Source organism: Xenopus laevis, chromosome 7S (genome assembly GCF_017654675.1).
Source record: "Xenopus laevis strain J_2021 chromosome 7S, Xenopus_laevis_v10.1, whole genome shotgun sequence".
In the NCBI taxonomy this organism is placed as follows: domain Eukaryota; kingdom Metazoa; phylum Chordata; class Amphibia; order Anura; family Pipidae; genus Xenopus; species Xenopus laevis.
Genome location: NC_054384.1, coordinates 84,568,632 through 84,589,679, shown reverse-complemented (window position 1 = coordinate 84,589,679; position 21,048 = coordinate 84,568,632). Strand labels below are relative to the sequence as shown.

The 21,048-nt window shown below is 37.5% G+C and overlaps 1 protein-coding gene across 5 annotated transcripts in view; it reads left to right on the top strand.

The window, feature by feature from the left end:
- The window catches only part of cep104.S (centrosomal protein 104kDa S homeolog), a 60,579-nt gene that overhangs the window by 33,180 nt on the left and 6,351 nt on the right, over nucleotides 1-21,048 (top strand). For 4 of the 5 annotated variants that reach the window (XM_018227943.2, XM_018227940.2, XM_018227944.2 and 1 more), the window contains 7 exons: nucleotides 256-462; nucleotides 3,932-4,048; nucleotides 5,260-5,293; nucleotides 6,990-7,071; nucleotides 9,737-9,845; nucleotides 10,805-10,943; nucleotides 15,778-15,845. In XM_018227943.2, coding sequence (XP_018083432.1) covers nucleotides 256-462; nucleotides 3,932-4,048; nucleotides 5,260-5,293; nucleotides 6,990-7,071; nucleotides 9,737-9,845; nucleotides 10,805-10,943; nucleotides 15,778-15,845 — 756 coding nt within the window. Of the gene's footprint in view, nucleotides 1-255; nucleotides 463-3,931; nucleotides 4,049-5,259; nucleotides 5,294-6,989; nucleotides 7,072-9,736; nucleotides 9,846-10,804; nucleotides 10,944-15,777; nucleotides 15,846-21,048 lie in introns of those variants that run through there. The other variant, XM_018227946.2, reaches the window with a different exon arrangement.

Sequence of the window (21,048 nt, the reverse complement as noted above, 5' to 3'; positions counted from 1 at the left end):
AATCCCTTTAGATTTTTAAGGCTCTGGTGGTTTGCACACTGGAAACCTCTTCTGTAATCTGTCGGGTTGCCCCTCCATCCAAAGAGTTTATTCATTTTATGGGGGTAGGAGCTTTTCTTCTGTGGAATAAAGAAAAAAAAAAAGTTTAAATATTCTGGAATTCAGTACTTCATGTATAGCATTACATGTTTTACATTACACTGATTTTGCTGGAGAGCTATATTTTGTTTGACCTTCTCTATATACTGTAAACAGTTTTCAGTAGGCGCTTTGGAATACACCACTTCAGAGGTCCGTGATAAAGCAGTACAGATTATTCTGTATCTCTACAAGGAACACCCAAGCCAAGTGCTAGCGTATATGCCTTCTGAGGATACCACTGGCCGGAAAAATATTTTATACAAGACTCTGTTTGAGGGATTTGCCAAAATAGATGGCAGACCCACTGAGAGCAAGCTTAAGGTATATTAATATATTTTATTGTTCACAATTGTTTTTGTTCATCTTTAGTCCTTGTAATAACCCAAATATAAGCTAAGTGAACAGTAATGCTGTACTGATATTTAACATGTGAAAATAATTTACTAGGCTATTGTTTCCGTCTCTTGGCATCTGGAACAAACACTTCTCTTAGTAGCATGGTGCTTCTGGATGCTCACTCCGAGGCATGCTTTGGAGGCAGCCATTATTTTAACCACATGTAAATATTCATATTTTAGTACTACATCTTCTTGTATCCCAGCTCAATAAGCTCTACAGTAGCTAGGATAAGCCTCTCACAGATATATCACAAATAGTTTAGTTTATTTTATAGCTGGCAGAACCTGGGCCACAAGACATTACCTTGAACAAGGCAGGAGCACTCTGAGACATGGCACGTGTAAGCTTTATCTGTAGGCGTTCTGCACCTTGTGCCAGATATTCAGTCCAACACAGACTATGGGAATTGTGTTCACCTGCTTATAGTCATTGAGCCCCTCTGTGTGTTTTATCATATCAGCATGTACGCCATTGTTTTTAATTTCAGAAAAAAGTTTGTTGGGACTCCCCACTGTCTTGACAATTTTTTTTTTTATTGCTCGAGGCTGCTTTATTCAGTACTAACAGCTGTAATTATTTAGAAACTGAGACATACAATTGTAGGGAATGAAAACCCACAAGTAAAGGTTTTATTTGTAAATGTAATTTCAGTTACGGCATTTGTTTGCACTGCTGGTTCTGACTCTTAAAAGAATGCAGCAAATGTCATCTTTCATTAAAGGAGAACTAAAACTCAAAAGGATACTGTCATGGGAAAACATGTTTTTTCCAAAACGCATCAGTTAATAGTGCTGCTCCAGCAGAATTCTGCACTGTAATCCATTTCTCAAAAGAGCAAACAGATTTTTTTACATTCAGTTTTGAAATCTGACATGGGGCTAGACATATTGTCAGTTTCCCAGCTGCCCCAGTCATGTGACTGTCTCCAAAGATGCCCCAGTAGCTCCCTGTCTTCTTTTCTGCTGATTCACTGCACATGCTCTGTGCTGCTGTCATGTACTGATCTTAGGGACCCACTAACAGTATACTGAATTTATATCATATAAATGTTATAATATAAGGCTGATAGTAATTAATACAGATAATTACTACATGGCAGGACATAAACCAGTGAAATTAGCATCAGAATTTAATAATCAGCCTTGTAACATAATCTTATATTACAGGCCAATTTTCTGCTTGATAATTCAGTAACAAATTTTATTTTTAGGTTTACATTTCCTTTAATACTTTAAAACACTGGCTGATTGACAGTTTTATTGATGAAATTTTGCCAAAAAGACATCATAGTTGCCCCAGATAGCCTCAGATACTGGTTACTCCATTGTGAGAGTAGCAAGCCAGTTGCATTATATAATCTGCCATGCAGGGCAATAGCCAACATGGAGTGTAGATTTGTCTCTAGGAGAGTGGCAACTCCTAAGAGGAACTTACATCATAAACAGGCATTTGCCCATGTGTCTGGCTCCATAAGGGTGTGTGTAAAGCATATAAAATTACAATGACCTATCCTTGTAGCACAGATATATGGCACACTATTTAGGGGAATTTACTTACTGTCATACTTAGCTGTGACTTCATGTATTGTTCTGCTAATTACTTTCCCTCGTAGTGCTTAATTAGTACAAGAACAGATAATATTTTAGCATATACTGTTGTTTTTCTATTATACCCAGACTATGGAACTGCTTTCTGGAAAAGTTGAACTCCCTTTTCAACCTGCAACTCAATCTGAGCAAAATTTGAGTTTGGTCACGCTCACACATTGACAACATTTATTTTTGTATGATTTTTATTGGCCTGCAGATCCAAGGAAGCTTTCTTTGCCTTGTTTGTGCTTGTTCCTTCAGCTCCCCAGTGCATTTATTTCCTTCATATTGTCCTCATCTGGAGAAGCATAAACCTTTTTCAATCAAGTTGTTTCTATAGTAACAAGGAACATAATGTTTCTTATGGTACAACTTGCTAGCAGCGGTGCCATCATTTTTTTTTCCTTCTAATGATCTGACAGAAAATGGATACTAGATTTAAAGAAACAGGAATTTCCTTTGACAGTCAGATAACTCTGTTGGGCTGTGGCAACCAATCAGAAACTAGTTTTATTAGTCTTTTTTCAAGGTACACAGTGAAAGCCAGTGTCTATCACTGCCTGTCTTCAAGAGCCAGCACCTCCCAAACTGATTCCAGGTTAGCAGCTTTGCCTACTTCTACTGTCCTTCAATGACCATCCTCAATGACAGGCAGGGACTGTTGAGGCCCTACATGAGAACATGAGATCACCATGGCTGTCAAAAAGCCTGTCGTGCCAAAGGCCTTAGGAGTGTAAAGAGTAGAAGTGACATCATTATTATCATAAGGTCCAAGGAAATGTGCATCTGTCCCAAAATTTCCTTTGTAATGTTGAAAGGTTCAGTCTCCTAAAATATTAATGTTTTTAATAGGTAAATTATTTAACCTCACTTGTTCTTTAGTTCCTTTAACATTCTGTTTCCCAGTTTCTTACTATTTTTTACACTACACTATAGAAGCTTATGTTTATCCATGTACTCATTTGCAGGTGGCATAGAGTTCCTGAGAATTCTAGGCTTTTGCCCAACATAATATAACACTCACAGAGGATTAATTCAAACACCGTCAGCATGTAGAAAGGCCCACTTTTTTTCTGTTTAGCCAGGGTAGCGCTATTAGTAAATATTCTAGGGTAGGATTCTCCAACCTGTGTTTCTCTGTTTCTTACAGAACTCTTGTTTTCTCATCTGCCAGCATCTTTCGCCAAACAGCAGTTAATCTCAGCTAGAGGACAAATTGTTAGGAATAACTACATCACTCTTAGCCTGTTTGTGTTGCATTAGTTGAACTGTAGCTCACAGTATCCAGGATGCTGGGGGCTACAGTTCTGACGAATGCGTCAGTTTGTTGTAGCAACATTCTAAGCAAATAGTGACAACAAAAATAGTTTTTAAGCCATAAAGCAATGGCAACTACACAAGACTGGTTTAAGGAACCAAGCTTGTTTTACTGCCCACTACTTCTCCCCAAATAACAAGCAGTACAATATGCTTCCAAATTTTTATTTTTTTTTCACATGAAAAGTCATGCCACGTTAGGGGTCACTTATATAATTATAGTAATGCAAAAATCATAGCAGCCAATCATTAATTAGCTTTGATATTTGCACAGCACATATTTTCTGGTGGATAATCGTTTCATAATTAAAAAAAAAAACATTTTATGTTATTCAGGGTTCATTTTTAGCCTTAAAATGGGTTATACAATAGCTATTGGGTTTTCAGTTACACTGAACTGTACTGTAACTGTACATCATTTTGCCTTTAATATACTGACTTCCCACCATTTCTTCTCACTGGAATTTTTTTTTATATTTTAACAGGCACAGAAAAAGAAAATGGCAGAAGCAGCAGAAAGGCAGAAGAAGGAGGAGATCAGAGCTCTACAAGAACAATTGGCTGCCCTAAAAGATATACAAGCTGAGGTTCAAACTGGCAAGGTACTTACATGTTCTTTGGCTCCAAGGCCTTTGTGTTCTCTGTTACTTATAACATATCCAGTATCCAAAGGCAAGATGCTAAAAATTGGGTTAGTTTTGTTTTTCATTTGATTACATTTCATATTGGTTTTATGATATGAACCAGAAATGGGTCTGGTATGTGACTTTACAGAACCAAACAATGTCATTCAGATAGTGACTACTGAATTTTGATCACCTCATAACTTATGTCCTGACAGATGTAAGCAAAGGTCTGAAATATTAATATGTACATTGTACAGGTATAGGGTCCTTTATCCGGAAACATGTTATTGAGAAAGCTCCGAATTATGGGAAGGACATCTCCCATAGACTCCATTATAATCATATATCTCTTACCTTTTACCTTTCTCTGTATTAATAAAACAGTACCTTGTACTTGATCCCAACAATGATAAAATAAATCCTTATTGGAGGCAAAACAATCCTATTAGGTTTATTTCATAATTAATATTATTTTAAGTAGATTTAAAGGGATACTGTTGCTGGAAAACATGTGTTTTACAAAACACGACAGTTAATAGTGCTGCTCCAGCAGAATTTTGCACTAAAATCAGTTTTTCAAAGAGCAAACAGACTTTTTTTATATTTCATTTTGAAGTCTGACATGGGCTATACATATTGTCCTTTTCCCAGGTGCCCCCATTCATGAGACTTGTGCTCTGATAAACTTTAATCACTCTTTACTGCTGCATTAGGGAGTGATATCCCCCCCAGCAGCCTAACAACAGAACAGTGAGAAGGTAACCCAATAACGGCTCCCTGATACAGATAACTACTTGGTACATATGAGAATGGCACTCAATAGTAAAAATCCATTTCCCACTGTGACTCCTTCAATTACATTGAGTTGGACCTGAGTCGGCTACCTACACAACAATATTACAATTAAATAAAATACTTGTTGGTTCAGGAATACAATTTTATATGGTAAAGTAAATTATTTGGAGTATAAACAATGTAATTTAGAAATAAAAACTACACCATAAAAATCATGACAGTATCCCTTTAAAGTATGGATATCCAAATTACTGTACAATCCCTTGTCCAGAAAACCCCAGGTCCTGAACATTCTGGATAACAAGTCCCATGCCTGTACTTGTAAGATCAAGATTCAACATTTGTTCTTTGAACTAAGACTAAATTAATGTATATATTTATTTGTTTCATAGGCAAAAGATGTTCATGTGAACAAATCAAAAACAGGTAAGGAAATCTCTTGTAAAAAAAAAAAAAGTTCTAAAAAGCAAAGGTTGTTGCTCCTGTTTTTTTGTACATTTTTTTTTTTTGCCTTGATTTATTTTCCCATGGAAAAAATTTGCAAAAGTAGAGCCTGTGCAGATAACCAAAGTTATATGCTTTATATGCCATACTCCCTGTGAGAAGTCGCCGTCCCTCCTATCAGCTTTCCTTACCTCCCCGTGTCCCCATGCATCTCTGGAACATCGACTGACCCCTCCCATCTGACTATGCCGATAGCAGAAGAGAGGGGTACCCCTTCGGTTCCACTGCCATAAGTATCTGGTGGTGGACAGTGAGCCTGATTGCCCTCAGTTGTCATATATAGAAATATGGCCGAGTCCATGGCATTGCTCCTGTGTCTCTCCTGTCACCACTCTGTTCTGCTCACATTTCACCATTCCTCTTCCCAAGGCTTCCCATTTCTCAGTCCCTCTGCTCCTTCCTCCATTAGTACTTCGCTATCTTTTGCCCCCTTTGATGTACCACTCCCTGTTATGTCTGCCAACACAGTCAGAACTCCTTAGTCCTCCCTGCACTACCTCTCATCATAATTCTCCTCACTTCTCTGTCCCCAACCTCAGTCAGGCCTCTTCTGTCCCTCCTGCACAACCCCTCATCAGAATCTCCTCATCGCAATTCTGTCCTCAACCGCATTTATGCACCACCAATTAGAGATATTACTGGACACTTTTAGAATCTGAATAGTGAAAAGTTAGATGCCCACTCCTGGGCTGTGTCCTTAGTTCTTCTTCAGGATTTACATATGTGTGGTCAAATCAGATTTGTCTGCAGATTTTTCAAAATCCTGTCAGTATCCCTTTAAAGAAGTTCTGTTCAGTTTTTGTTCCATTACCAATCTCTTCTGCATTTCTAAAGCTTTGCAGTTTCCCTGGGCTTTTCTCATAATGTAGAGTCATCAACCACAAATTGCTTGTGTTTCCTCATAATTTCACCACCTGTCTGTGTCTTGAGGAACAGAATTGGCATTTTCTTAGAAAAGCAGTAACTTTGGGCATTAAAATACAGTCTGATTCAGTTGTTCCTTATGAAATATAAAATACCTAATTAAAGGCGAAAATTTTCCCGATTTCTGAGTTAAAATTGTCTGCCATTTCTTTTCTTGCAGACAGTATACTGGTTTACACTATGTTAAGCACAGACCTCGATTTTTTCCATTTCACTGCAGTTAAAATGTGCATAATACGCTGGTGCTATCAGTTGCTTACTGAATGCTAAGGATTTTTGCACTACCGTACATCTACACCAAATCAAATATATACACAACCTTAAAGGAAAACTATGCCCTCAAAATGAATACTTAAGCAACAGATAGTTTATATCAAATTAAGTGCCATATTAAAGAATCTTACCAAACTGAACTGAATTTTGTCTGTTAATTGGCTTTGTTTGTGTGCACCGTGAATCCTAGGATCCCAGGGGGCAGGCCTAATTTTTTTCAATGGCAATTTTCTATTTAGGATTACCCAGTGGAACATAATACTAAAAAAGTATATATATTATGAAAATGATTTATTTACATGAAGCAGGGTTTTACATATGATTCTCTGTAAGACATTTGTCTCCTTCTGTAATGTCTTACCTCCGGTGCTTTCGGCTCCTTGTTTTTCTGACATTTCAAACAATTGCTTTTTATTTCAAGATGACCGAAGCAGGAAAGTAGCCTTGTCTCCTAATGTAGACACGTCTGATGGGCCTTCCGCAGTTGCTAATTACTTGGACAAGTGAGTATGGGCTATGGGAAAATATTTCCATCATTCTAGAATTGCAGGTTTGAGGTTCACAAAAGTGCTTTTATTTCTCTGTAAGCCCAAATGTTGGATGAATTAGGTGAAATAAATCTCTATATCAGGGTGGTCCGACCTTTGGCCCTCATGCATCTATAAAAGTAGTACTGTTCACTTCCCCAACAGCAGAAAGAAGTTGTGGTTTAATGGAAAAAAAAAAAAAGACTGACGATTCCAAAACCAAACCCGATGCAAGCCAGTTGAGACATTTTGCCCATTGTCTCTATAGTTTAAGTTTAATCCATTTTGTAAGATTTAAAAGGGTTGTTCACTAAGGATGTCCTGTTAGCAAGTTTTCAATTAATCTTCATTTTTAATAGTTTTCCCTTTTGCATCATTTCAGCTTTTAAATGGGAGTCACTGTTTCTGTTAACAGGTTTTTGGATAACGGATACCATACCTGTACTTATTTTTCTATTATGGTCCCTTTTTACTCATATTACAGTATATCATTTAAACCATTGCCTGGTTGCTACTTGGCTGCTAACTGGACACTAGCAACCACATAGCTACTGAAATTCCAATCTGGAGCGTTGCTGAATAAAAAGCCATATCATTGAAAAAACACCAAAAATGAAAATCAATTGCAAATTGTCTCATAATAGTGATGTCTACATCATACCAAAAGTTAATTTAAAGGTAAAATACAGCTTTAATCTTTCATTTATTATTGTTACAAAACAATGCATCATGATCCTATGAAAAATATAAACCAAATCCATACAACTTAATTGTATGTTAAAGGGGTTGTTCACCTTTAAATGAACTGTTAGTATGATGTAGAAAGTGATATTCTGAGACAATTTGCAATTTGTTTTTCATTTTCTTGGTTTTTGAGTTATTTAGCTTCTTATTCAGAAGCTCTCCAGTTTGCAGTTTCAGCAGTCTGGTTACTAGGGTTCAAATTACCCTAGCAACCATGCATTGATTTGAATAAGAGACTGGAATATGAATAGGAGAGGCCTGAATAGAAAGATGATTATTAAAAAGAAGCAATAACAATACACTTGTAGCTTTACAGAGCATTTGTTTTTAGATGGGGTAAGTAACTCCCATTTGAAAGCTGGAAAAGGTCAGAAGAAAAAGGCAAATAATTCAAAAACTATAAAAAATAAATAATGAAGGCCAATTGAAGAGTTGTTTAGAATTGGCCATTCTATAACACACTACACGTTAACTTAAAGGTGAACCACCCCTTTAAATGCAGCGTAGCAAATACCCCCCCCCCAATTTAAATTGTACCTTTACTGGCCCTCAGTTCACAACATATAACAAGGTTATAAGCCAAGAGTAGAACTAGCCCCAAAGTTTATCAATATAAATGTTACAGGACATGTTACCCTCAAAATAATTGAACAGCCTCTTCATTTATCTGTACTGCAGTTGCTTATTTGTTAAGGGTAAGGTCACACTGGGCGTTTTGGGGAGATTTAGTCACCTGGCGACTAATCGCCTCGTCTTTGCGGCGACCAATCTCCCCAAATGCCTTCCCTCACTCTGCTCTGGCTAAAATGAAAAATCGCCGGCGCTAATCACACCCGGCGATTCGTTTTCTTTAGTCGCCCGTAGTTTCCTTGTGAGGCTACTTCGGGCAACTTTGGAAAACAAATCCCTACGTGTGATTAGCACCGGCGATTTTTTTCATTTTAGCCAGCGCAGAGTGAGGGAAGGTGTTTGGGGAGATTGGTCGCCAGGAGACTAAATCTCCCCAAAACACCCAGTGTGACCTTACCCTAATAGTAAGGCTGCAGCATCCATTCCTCGTACCCACTTGCTCCCCTCTCTTGGAAATTTACTTTGGCTACTGGCTACTGAACATGCTCATTTCTTTCGATTACTAAACACGCCCTCCAGTCTAGCAGCCAATGAATGGATGGCATTGTTGGTTCCTGTAGAATTCTAGCTTTCGGCTTCTATTTTCTCTCCTAATCTCCTCTCCAAAGCTCAGTTAAACATTACATTGCTTAATCCACACAGAACTTTATCATAATAAGTTTGTGTAAGCCCACATCTTTGTTTGCATGAATTTTAAAACACGCATGTGCTGTTTGCAGATGTAAATGTCGCTGGGAAGATGCATTTCAGGTGGGGGAGATGTGTCCAACTTTTATACATCGTAGGAGATGTCCTATACCCCCCCCTAACAATTTACTGTACAGCTCATATGTAAAACCCTGCATTGTGTAAATAATTTACATAAAAATATACTTTTTTAGTAGTAGGTGCCACTGGGTAATGCCAAATAGAAAATTGCCATCTTAGAAAATAAGATCCACCCCCTACATGTTAGTTCCGTCTTTTACTTATTTTACCGTGACAGTTAGAGCTGCAGTATTTTTGGTCGTGTGATTTCTGAGGCAGCAAAGAGAATATCTTTGTCAATATAGGCATTCCTTGTAACTCTTTATTACAGGCCCTGTAAATTACTAATGAAATACTGGAAAATGTGCTTTTCAGAAGACACTATTTTGCTTCATGTAGATGTTCTCAAAGTAATAAGACCCTTAGATTTGGGTAGACTGTCTAATAGGTACAGACATTGGAAATATGCACTGAGCATTGCTGATACTAATGGTTTACTGGCTTTTGTTTACGTTTGTAGCTTGTGTATCTTCTGTGGGGAAAGCGATGAATCCTTCACAGACGAGGGTTTGGATCTTCATTACTGGAAGAACTGCCCAATGTTAAAGCGCTGTGAGCACTGCAAGCAGGTACTGTAAAGCATTCACTCTGTAGTAATGCATTCCATTTGTTTTATCGACTCAGCAGACAACACAGGCTTATAAAAGACTTTCCTAAAAATATTTATAAGGGCTTCTGCACATACTATGCCTCTGCATTGCCTTGTGTTATTGGCACACTGCACTGCTGTGTTAATGTATTGTACATTCTACCAAAATATAGTGTACCATGACAAAAAAAGGAATGATGATACGAGTGTCTGTACTACAAGAATACAAAAATTAGATCACAAAGCAAAAAGGACCTCACTAGTTCAGGCTTTTCAAACTGAGCATAAAGGCATCAGACACAAAGCAGATTAAGTGCAAATAGATTTGGTTTCTTGATGTGAAGAACTATCTAGCTAATATATGAGGGAAATACATTATTGCAATAAACCGTTAGAATGTAAGGAGATTCAAAAACTGAGGCCTCATCCTATCAGTTACTTATTGTGTAAACAACAGAAGCCAATCTTTTCCCCTTTAGTATGAAAAGATTCCATCCCCGCTGATGGGAAACTGTCACATACATAGAAGAATATGGATAATTCTCTTTAATAATATTATTTTGTTGGCCATACAAACAAGGAAGTAAGTATTACAGGTGAAAATGTGGACATTACCCAGTACAAGGGCCTTTGGTGACTGGGCTACGTAATAGATTTCAGCTGAACATCCCAGCAGAGCCCTATAATTGTGTCACCTCCAACATGCAAGGCATAACATTTTTAAGATGGGGTTATGCAAGCCAGGAATTACAGTCTCAGTCTTACAATCTTCTCTAGAGTATGAAAGTAATCAATTATAATAAAGTATAGTTCAAATAATATCCAAACCGTGGCAGCTGTAAGGATGATCTACAATCTGAATTGATAATTTTCACCTATGATTGACACTGTTATCCTTTTGTTCAGTCAGATATTTTTGTTTGGGGTTATTTTAACCAGGTTGTAGAAATTGCAAGTCTGACAGACCATCTATTGACTGAATGTGATCAGAAAGATTCTTTTGGCAAATGCCAGCGATGTTCAGAAGCTATTCAAAAAGATGTGCTAGCGGAACATGTAAAAGCCAAGAGCTGTAATGGTAGGTATTCTTATTTTCCACATATGTTTATAAAAGGCAGCTTTCCTTCAGATAGTCTCTGCAACCCATTGCTTGTCTTTAGAAAAAAAAAAAAAAAAGCATCCCATAAAAAAGATTTGGTTTACTACAAACATTGGTTTAATTAAAGGGCTTCCATATTTTATTTTTCCTAAAGGAAGAATTATGTGATATAGATTTTTTTGTCCTTTTGTTTGATGTACTGATGTCAAGTCCAGGCAAGGGTCGGTTCAGGCAGCAAGAATTCTATAATCAGTGAAACAGGTCGAGGTCTGGATCAGGAAATCAGTAATAAGTAGTAATTAGCACACCCAGGAACACACAAAGTAGAACCTTTAATCAGGCAAAGTTCAGGAGCCCCTGGGCACCACCATCTTGCCTGCGGCGCCGGAGAGGAAAGGACCGCCATCGGGCGTTCCTTGCACTCAGCTCAACTTTTTAGTAATTGTTCTCTGAAGTACCTCCCATAGACCTCCTTTTGTTTTATGATCCTATTTCAAGAATCTGTAAGGGGTGATCCCTAGCAGTTAAGGGGGCAAGACACAGATGAATAGGCAGTACCTGGCTCTTTCCACAGCAGGGATACCTCTCTAGGTTTCCTCGTACTGAGAGTCAGTATCAACTTATATAAGCATAGGTATTGTATTCTCCTGTACTAAGCACACTTTGCAGTAATATTTGAGGGTATAGTGACCCTTCGGCAGAGAATAAGGTTATTAAGGATTCTAATCTTAATTTATTTGCTTTTAGACTGGACAGCTTTAAAGGAGAAAAATTAAGTAAACTTTATCAGAAAGGTCTATATAAATACACCAGTAAACCCTCAAAGTAATGCTGCTCTGTCAAAAGTAACACTGCATTTCTTTCATTCTATTGTGTACACATGGGCTTCTGTATCAGAATTCCATTTTCAGCATAAACCTCCAGGGCACAGGCTTGAGCATGCTCAATTTGCTCCTCTTCTCCCCCTCCTCCTCCCCTCCTTGTTGTAATCTGAGCAGAGAGCTAGGAGTGGGCAGGGAGAGACTCGGGCAGGAAGTGATGTCACACCAAGCTAATTTGGCAGCTGCTATCCTAAACAAACAGAGAAAGCTTCTAGAGCTGTTTACTCGGGTATAGTAAAGTGTTCTGCAGAATAAATATAGGTTTATAGCTTGCACCATTGTGGCTAATCTACTAAACTGCTTCAGTAGCTTTCCTTCTTCTTTAAGGGTGTGATGAAATTTAATATAGCTTGCCCTTTTTAGCAAGTACATCTCTTCATGCACCAACCACTCCATTTTTTAACTTAGGAATCACTGTTACCTATATGTTTATATCACATTTGTTTCCTCAGTTTTCAATCCTAAAACAGGAAGCTAAATTAAAGAAAATGTTTGTACATAACAACTTGCCAACTTGCGTATTTCGGGTATTGGCTTGTGGAACAGCAAACGTTTTCTGTAATTGTTAAATAAACAGAGCATGAGGATTAACATATCCTGGCTTCTTTAGACAATATTCCCAATATTTCCAGCCCATGAGGTGTTGAAACAGCAAGGCTTGCCATGAGGGGCACATGTGAGTTGTTTACTAGGATTCAGGCATAAAGCAAGACCATCTTCAAATCCATATTCTTACACAATGCAAATGGTTGCTAAATGTATTTAAATTTTAATGTATGTGTATCTACCATATGGGAATATATTTAAGGAATTGTTCAGTGTAAAAATAAAAACTGGGTAAATAGACAGGCTGTGCAAAATAAAAAATGTTTCTAATATAGTAAGTTAGGCAAAAATGTAATGTATAAAGGCTGGAGTGACTGGATGTGTAACCTAATAGCCAGAACACAACTTTTCAGCTCTCTTGGTTTACACTGACTGGTTACCAGGCAGTAACCAATCAGAGACTTGAATGGGGACCACATGGGTCATATCCATATCAGTTTATCCATATAACTCTAAAATTTACATAGAATACAAGATTGGGGTGTGGCCTTTTGCAAAAGTTACTAAGCCACAGGTTGACTTGCACAGCAAATGTGTTTGAATGACAAATCCATGATATACAGTATTAGCAATGCCTAGCTGTGCATCCAGGGAACCAGGCAGCACTGAAGATGATATGAAAAGAAATGCAGGTGAGATTTTATACATATGCTGTGGATACTCACAAGTGAGGAAATGCCAGTGGTCACCCCATAATGGGGTCATTTATCAACACTGGGCAAATTTGCCCATGGTTAGTAACCCCTGGCAACCAATCAAATTGCTGCATTCATTGTTTTATTTGCAGCTGGCTTTAAAAAGCTAATCACTGATAGGTTGCTATAGGTAACTTACCATGGGCAAATTTGCCCAGTGTTGATAAATCAGCCCCAATCTTACCTTGTTTGCACCAGCCTGTTCTGTTCAAGTTTGATAGCCTAGCATCAGGGAGGACTTCTATTATGTGCAAACAAACAGTTAAACCCATGAATGTATTGTGCAGACTTGAAATCTGTTTCTTGTATAAAGCATCCTGGCTTTTTGTGATTACATTATAAATGACCAATTTAAATTTGTCATTAGAGCCTGAGAAATGCTCCCGTAGCTGGAAAGTCCTGCCCGGGCCGTAATGAATTCTGTTCTGAATACTGTCTCAGCCACAGTTATCCCAGGTCACACTGATTCGGGAATTACAGTTATAATACTGCTAACTCAGCTGCTATAAGCATGACATGATTCAGAAAGACAGTTGTGGACTTTTATAACCACCTGAGATGTCCGGAACGTTAATAAGTAATGATAGGCTGATAGTCTGCCGATAATCTTGCTTATTTTGCACGAGAGCTAATGGAAGAAGCAGTTAACACATAACCCACTCTAATAGGCCTGTCATTTGGTTCATTTCATGTGGCCTGAGAGCTATCCATGAATCATTATGTCCACACTGAAAGCCATAAAATAGGAGCACCAAAGCCAAGATAACTACAAGTTTGCCTACAGCTGACAGGAGAATTTACCCCCACACCCTGGAGTTTTTCCACATCCCTTACAATGAGCATAGGCGTGTCCTGAGAGTTTCCTGATGTTATTACTGGTCAATAGATTGAATTCCAACTCCTTAAAGTTTTTTTGTGACAGAATTCACAGAGGCCTGGGTGCGTCCAATTACAGAAAGTGTCTCCACCAGCTGCAATTCTTTCTCTACGGAGTGGCCCAACTGCTGCTAATTGAGACACCCAGTAAGTTGGGTGCATTTGGTTATGTCTGCCCATTCTAAATTAAAGGCAAGTTCACCTAAGAAAAAACATTTTAAAGATGCTGTGGACGGTGGTTATTAGGGATATTTAGTAAAGTATTACACTTATGGGATCTATTATCCAGAATGCTCGGGACCTGGGGTTTTCAGGATAAGAGATCTTTCCATAATTTGGAACTTCATACCTTCACTCTACAAGTAAATCACTCAAACATTAAATAAACCCAAGAGGCTGATTCTGCTTCCAGTAAGGATTAATTATATCTTAGTTTGGATCAAGTACAAGGTACTGTTTTATTATTATTAGGGATGCACCGAATCCAGGATTCGGTTCGGGATTCGGCCTTTTTCAGCAGGATTCAGATTCGGCCAAATCCTTCTGCCTGGCTGAACCGAATCCGAACCCTAATTTGCATATGCATTTGCATATGCAAATTAGGGGTGAGGAGGGATAGTGCGTGACTTTTTGTCACAAAACAAGGAAGTAACATTTTTTCCCCCTTCCTACCCCTAATTTGCATATGCAAATTAGGGTTCAGATTTGGTTCGGTATTCGGCCGAATCTTTCCAAAATAGTGGATTCGGTGCATCCCTAATTATTATGAAGAAAAAAGAAAATCATTTTTAAAAATGTGGATTATTTGGATAAAATGGAGTCTATGGGAGATGGCCATTCCGTATTTTGAAGCTTTCTGGATAACGGGTTTCTGGATAACGGATCCCATACTTGTATTTACCTTTACCTTTGTTGTATTATTTTTATTAGGCACCTTCTAAGTTTAGCATTAAAAACTAAAAGTAATACTGAGTAATTCAAAATCTTGCATCATATCTATTTCCTTTGTACTAGAGTAACAGACGCTACCACACAAGCTAAATTATAGATGTAAAAAATAATACATTGTAAATATCCCTTACAGAATTGCTACTACTGCAGACTACTTAAAGGGGAACTATTAAGAAAATGAAAATTTAATATAAGCTTCATCATACTGATATAAGAAACTTTGTAAATACAATCAATTGAGTATTCTGCATAATATCTGAAATAAACAAGTTTATCTTCACTATTCCTCTCTCAGCATCTTTTTCTCTTCATTCTCTCTTCATTCAGGAGTAGGGTATTAGAAGTCCCTGAGTACTTAACCATCCTCATTGCCCTAAATCTTGGCTGCTGTAGAAACTGTCAGAGGTTGATGATTTTAAGCTTTAAACTGATTAGTTTGCTTGATTTGAATAAATGCAGAACCAGTGGAGTAATGTAATAAATAGTCTTACTTTTGCTACTTGTTTAATAACCCATAGCAACCAATCAGCAGATATCTGATTGTTGCAATGACTTAATGCTTGTTGGCAAATATTTTTTAATACATTACAGTAGAATCTATGTGGCTGCCATTACTGGATGGTGTGGTGTCATAATGTGTGCAGACTCGAACATACAACATTGTATGTTGGCTCTGCAGAGCTGCAAAACATGGAGGTTCAAGGTAGATCACTGATTTAAAATGTGTTGTTCATTGAAAACAGCATTTTGAAGTCCAGGATTGCTACATTCTTTAATTCATCTCTTTTTATTTTATATTTGCAGCTGCAAAAGGAGAAAAGGTTGCAAATCATTGTCCATTATGCCATGAAAATTTCACCCCAGGAGAAGAGGTATGATGAGATTTACTGAATGGCTGCAAAATATTCTTTTGTGGTTTATGGAACAGACCTTCTAAAAATGCATTTAGCGGTCAGTCTTAAAGGAAAACTAAACCCCCAAAATGAATACTTAAGAAGCAGATACTTTATATCAAATTAAGTGGCATATTAAAGAATCTTACCAAACTGGTATATATATAGTAAAGTAAATATTGCCATTTTACATCTTGCCTTTGTGATGTCTGTGTGCTGCCTCAGAGATCACCTGACCAGAAATACTGCAGCTCTAACTGTAACAGGAAGAAGTGTGGAAGCACAAGACACAACTCTGTCTGTTAATTGGCTCATGTGACCTAACATGTATGGTTTGTTTGTGTGCAACGTGAATCTTAGGATCCCAGGGGCGGCCCTTATTTTTTAAAATGGCAATTTGCTTTTTAGGATTACCCAATGACACATAGTCAAAGTATATTATTATGAAAATGGTTTATTTACACGAAGCAGGGTTTTACACATGAGCTGTTTTATGCAATATCTTTTTATAGAGATATACACTGTTTGGGGGGGGTATAGTTTAACTTTAATACTGTTGCTTCAGTGCTCTTATTTTAAAGGTTAGTCATCTGGAGAGAGCAAAATTTCAGGCCTAGGAATTGATGAACTGAACCAGAAATTTGCAAATTGACAATGTTTCATTTCATTCAGCCCTTGCTACAAGTTTGGGGGTGGCAAACGAACAAATGTGGAAGCACAAATGGCACACATATTGTTTCCTTTGCCAGCAGACAAAATTTTGCTGAACCACCCACTGTCTGTAACAGCATCTGTCTGTCTTCAGTCCAAAAATGCAACTTGATTTGTGGAATTGGACCCTAAGTTTTCTTTTTGCCCTAACCAGGTTAAGTAGAAGTGGGCTTCCCCTTACTCCATGCCTATAGTCAGTGCTCCATTCTAATCTTTGAGCACTTCCAGATTACAGGGCACAAGATAAATCCTGGTCAAATCAAACTAGAAGCAAATAGTGCCTGCTTTGTTTGTGTAGCATTCGTTTTCTTTGCTTTAAAAGCAACCTGGGGTTACATTTATTTCAAAAAGCCATTAGTTACTCTTTTTCTACTATCCCGTCAGAATGATCCATTTGTCGACAAGAAGCATATGTAATTCATTAGTCATTTACTTCTTTCCAAATAATATTTGGAAATTACAGTTGTGTAGAATATTTTAACATTTTATTTGCTGTTATGGGTAGATACATTCTATTTTTGATGTTGACCTATTGTATTAGAGAGAAATGTGCTTGTCTGCTTCAGACCAGCTATTTATTTTCCAGGGCTGTATAACGAAGCCGTTTGGTGTTTTGAAACATTAAATAGCATCTTTGGGATTTAGAACATTACCTATGGAAGCTTCTGTATTCTCTCAATTTGTTACATCTTACATTAAACAAATTTGGTTATGTAGTAAAAAAAATACAAAAAGTTTGACCAGGCGCAGTAACTCGTATCAACCAAGCAAGTAACTGATTGTCTGTTTAATAGCAAACATCTTCTGGGTTGCTCTGGGTTACTGCACCTGGGTAAACTTAGTTTATTAAATATGGGGGTTAGTGATCAATTAAAGCTTGCAGACTGAGGAAAGTCAAAGTAAGCTCTAAGATATGTGACTCATAGGAATCAATGAGAACCAGAATTATATACAAATTTAGCAAAATATCTGCCCAAAGCACTGCTGCTAATATACAGTAGAGATTACACTTTAGTACAATTCACTTAGCAAGTGTTTAGGTTTATGAAATTGTATTTATCAAGCTTAAGAAAGGACCAGGAGGAGCCTGAAACGTTGCCTCTTGTTGTATGTTTATTGGCTGAATAAACACCTTTTCACTGATTCACCTTTTCCTGTCTTCTACTGGATTTTTAAAAACGATCCTTTTATACCCCCAGTATGTTGTGTTACATATTATTTATACTTAAGTAGTCAGTAGCACTGACACTTTGTAGGACTCTATTATAACCAAAAAGTTGGGTAGAGTTAAAGCTGGCCATAGACACAAAGATACCATCATATGAATCGAAGATTTGTAGATTTTCGGACTGTGTGTGTGGAGTGTCCCGAGATTTTTCATACCATGGTGATCGGTTATTCAGTTGGTCGGACAGGTTAAATGATTTATATCGGCTAACGGTAAAATCTCTGCATGTCTGCATGATTGTCACTACTATTTGTTGGACATAACTTTTGTACTTTTTGGACATAACTTTTGTACTTTTGCTGTCTGTCACATAATGGCCTGAGCATCGTGTAATCTGAGTGGTAAATTGCAGGTCGGAAGATTGACACGGATGATAGGCTATAATCTGCACGTCTATGGCCAGTTTTAGACATGTAGTCTCTGGTGCAGAACTCCAGATCATGTAATAGGCTGGAGGGACTTCTGACAAAGTCTGCATTTGGCTCCTGATATACATGAGTTACTGTATTCCTGGCAGATTTGAATCCGTTATGCTGAGTAGGTTGGAAATAATGTCAAATCTGTACTTCAGCATTTGGCGAGGTTTTCTCTAATTTAAGATTTGCAATTTACTTTGCACATTTCAAGTGATAATGATGGCTGCTTCCATAGGATGCTATTCCCCCTCACATATAATAGTTTGTTTTAAGACACTGCAAGGGCTACAGCTCAAATAGCATTGACTTTTTCTGAAGAAAAAAAAAACTGTAAGGAAAAAATACCTGGAATTGTCATCAAGTAAATGTTATGCTGGCCACCATCACCTCCAAAACAAAGCCATCCACATTTTGTTGCACTTATCACTAGTTGAATATACTTATTTGCCTTTCCCTTTAAATTGTGTTTGAGGACAACCATGTGCAGGGAAGTTGTCAGGCAAAAAACAGAGGTATAAAACTAAACCCTTAAAACGAACATGGCTAGAAATACCATATTGTATATACTGAACTTATTGAGCCAGCCTAAAAGTTCGGCATCTCTATAGTAGTAATGATTCAGGCCATCAAATTTGTCACAGAGGGTCACCATCTTAAAAAATGTCTGTGACACTCACCTAATCAGTAACTGTCAGCAGCACAGAGCATGTGCATTGAATCAAGACAAAATAAGATTGAGAGCTACTGAAGCATCTTTGGAGACACAGATCTTTAGCACATTTGTCTGATACATAACACCAGTCAGAACCCCTGGGGTTTATTGTGTCAAGCAGAATATACATAATTACGCAAAGGATGTATTCCATAGACTCCATTTTATCTAAATCAGGGATCCACATCCTTTTAAACCGTGAGCAACATTCAGATGTAAAAGGCGCTGGGAAGCAACTCTAGAATGAAAAATGTTCCTGGATGCTAAATAAGTGCTGTGATTAGCCATTTGGTAGCCCCTATGTGGACTGTCAACCTACATGAGGCTCTGTTTGGCAGTTCACATGGTTTTTATGTAACAAAAACTTGCCTCCAAATCAGTAATTTTATAAAGCAACATCCAAGGGGTTGGAGAGCAACATGTTGCTCACAAGATACTGGTTGGGGATCACTAATCTAAATAATCCACATTTTTAAAACTGTCTAGTATAAGTAATACATTTTTAAAAATGAATTCCTTTTTCTCTGTAATAATAAAAAAGTACCTTGTAATTGATATAAACTAAGATATAATTAATCCTTATCGGAAGCAGAATCAGCCTATTGGGTTTATTTAATGTTTCATTTATTTTCTAATAGATTTAAGGTATTAAGATCCAAATTACAGAAAGATCCATTATCTGGAAACCCCCAGGTCCCGACCATTCTGAATAATAGGTCCCATACCTGTACATGCATTTTGTGATCTTTGGCTCTTTTATATATTGGTGTGGTTTACTGCAAGGCCACAGCTGATGACTATTAAAGACATAATACAGCATATGCCCCTATAAAAAGGATACCGAAAATAATTATCTGACACTAATTGAGCTCCACTTTACATGCTGCCATGTTATTTGGTTTTGTCTCCTTACTGTATTCTTTTGGGCGTTGGGTTTAGCTAAGGTTATCATTTGCATTCATTTCCACATCTTGTTTTAAATTCTCAGTCCCGTAAGCGATATGAGCAAAGCACCTGTATTAAAGGACACAGTTATGATTTCAAATAAAGGCATGTTGTGCTTCAGACAACCCATGTGAAATTCCAGCATAGCATTCTCTTTTCATGGCTTTCTTTAATTGAAAAAGGAAATCTTCAGCAGGGCCTGTTTTGTTATGTGATAGTGTACTTCATTCCAGCAGAAGATTAAATGGAAGCTCCTTGGCATAAGACAGTGGGTTAATGTTCAGACATTTATTTTGAAATCTATTTAGGATGAAAACATCAATTGAGAGGGTCAATAATTACCTGGTCCAGCAATAAAGGAATATTGGGTACAGTCAATTCATGCAGTTGATAAAGTACTTGCAACAAAACTATGTGACCACAGATTACCTGTCTCTTGGCTCACGCCATTTAGAAAATAGATTGCGTTTCCTTTAGTCTTCTCATTCCATGTTTGGTATTGAGTTCACGTACTTGGATTTGTGTGTTAAATGCATCGTGACTAATTGAAGAAACTGTGTTATCTAAAGTCATCTTAACTCATTTAATGCATTTAACCTTTTCATTAGCATACCAAAGCACCATTCACCATAGTGAATGCTTTAATTAGATGTGATACTGTGACGTAATCTTCTGTGTTAAATGGGTTAAAACATATATTGCTTACAGTGCAAATTAGTAAAAAATGTCAGTCCTTTAAGTATTTCTTGCCGATCCCTTCACAGTCCCTCCGCTGTAAAAAAAGTCCAGAGCAAAAATATATGTATTCCCTAGGGAATATATATGGGGATCAGCGCCTGTGGCAACAGAAATTAGAAACAAAATATAGTGTAATACGTTCAATAGGGAATGTCACCCTGTGCACTTAGAAAAAAAGGTGTACTCCCCTTTCCTTGAGCCGCTGTTAATTAGAGAAAGGAAAAAGAAAATTGGATCCACGTGAATATAAAAACGAAAAAAGTGACCTTCCTTAAAAGAAAGCAATCCGATAGTGGAGCGCCTCCACACTATGTACAGAATGCCTACTTACAAACCACTATTGTGGCATTGTGCATGTCAAGATAATTCCTTTCTGATTCCTCATCCAGCTCGCCACTCCTGTTTGACTCCGAATGGGAAATAGGAACTGAG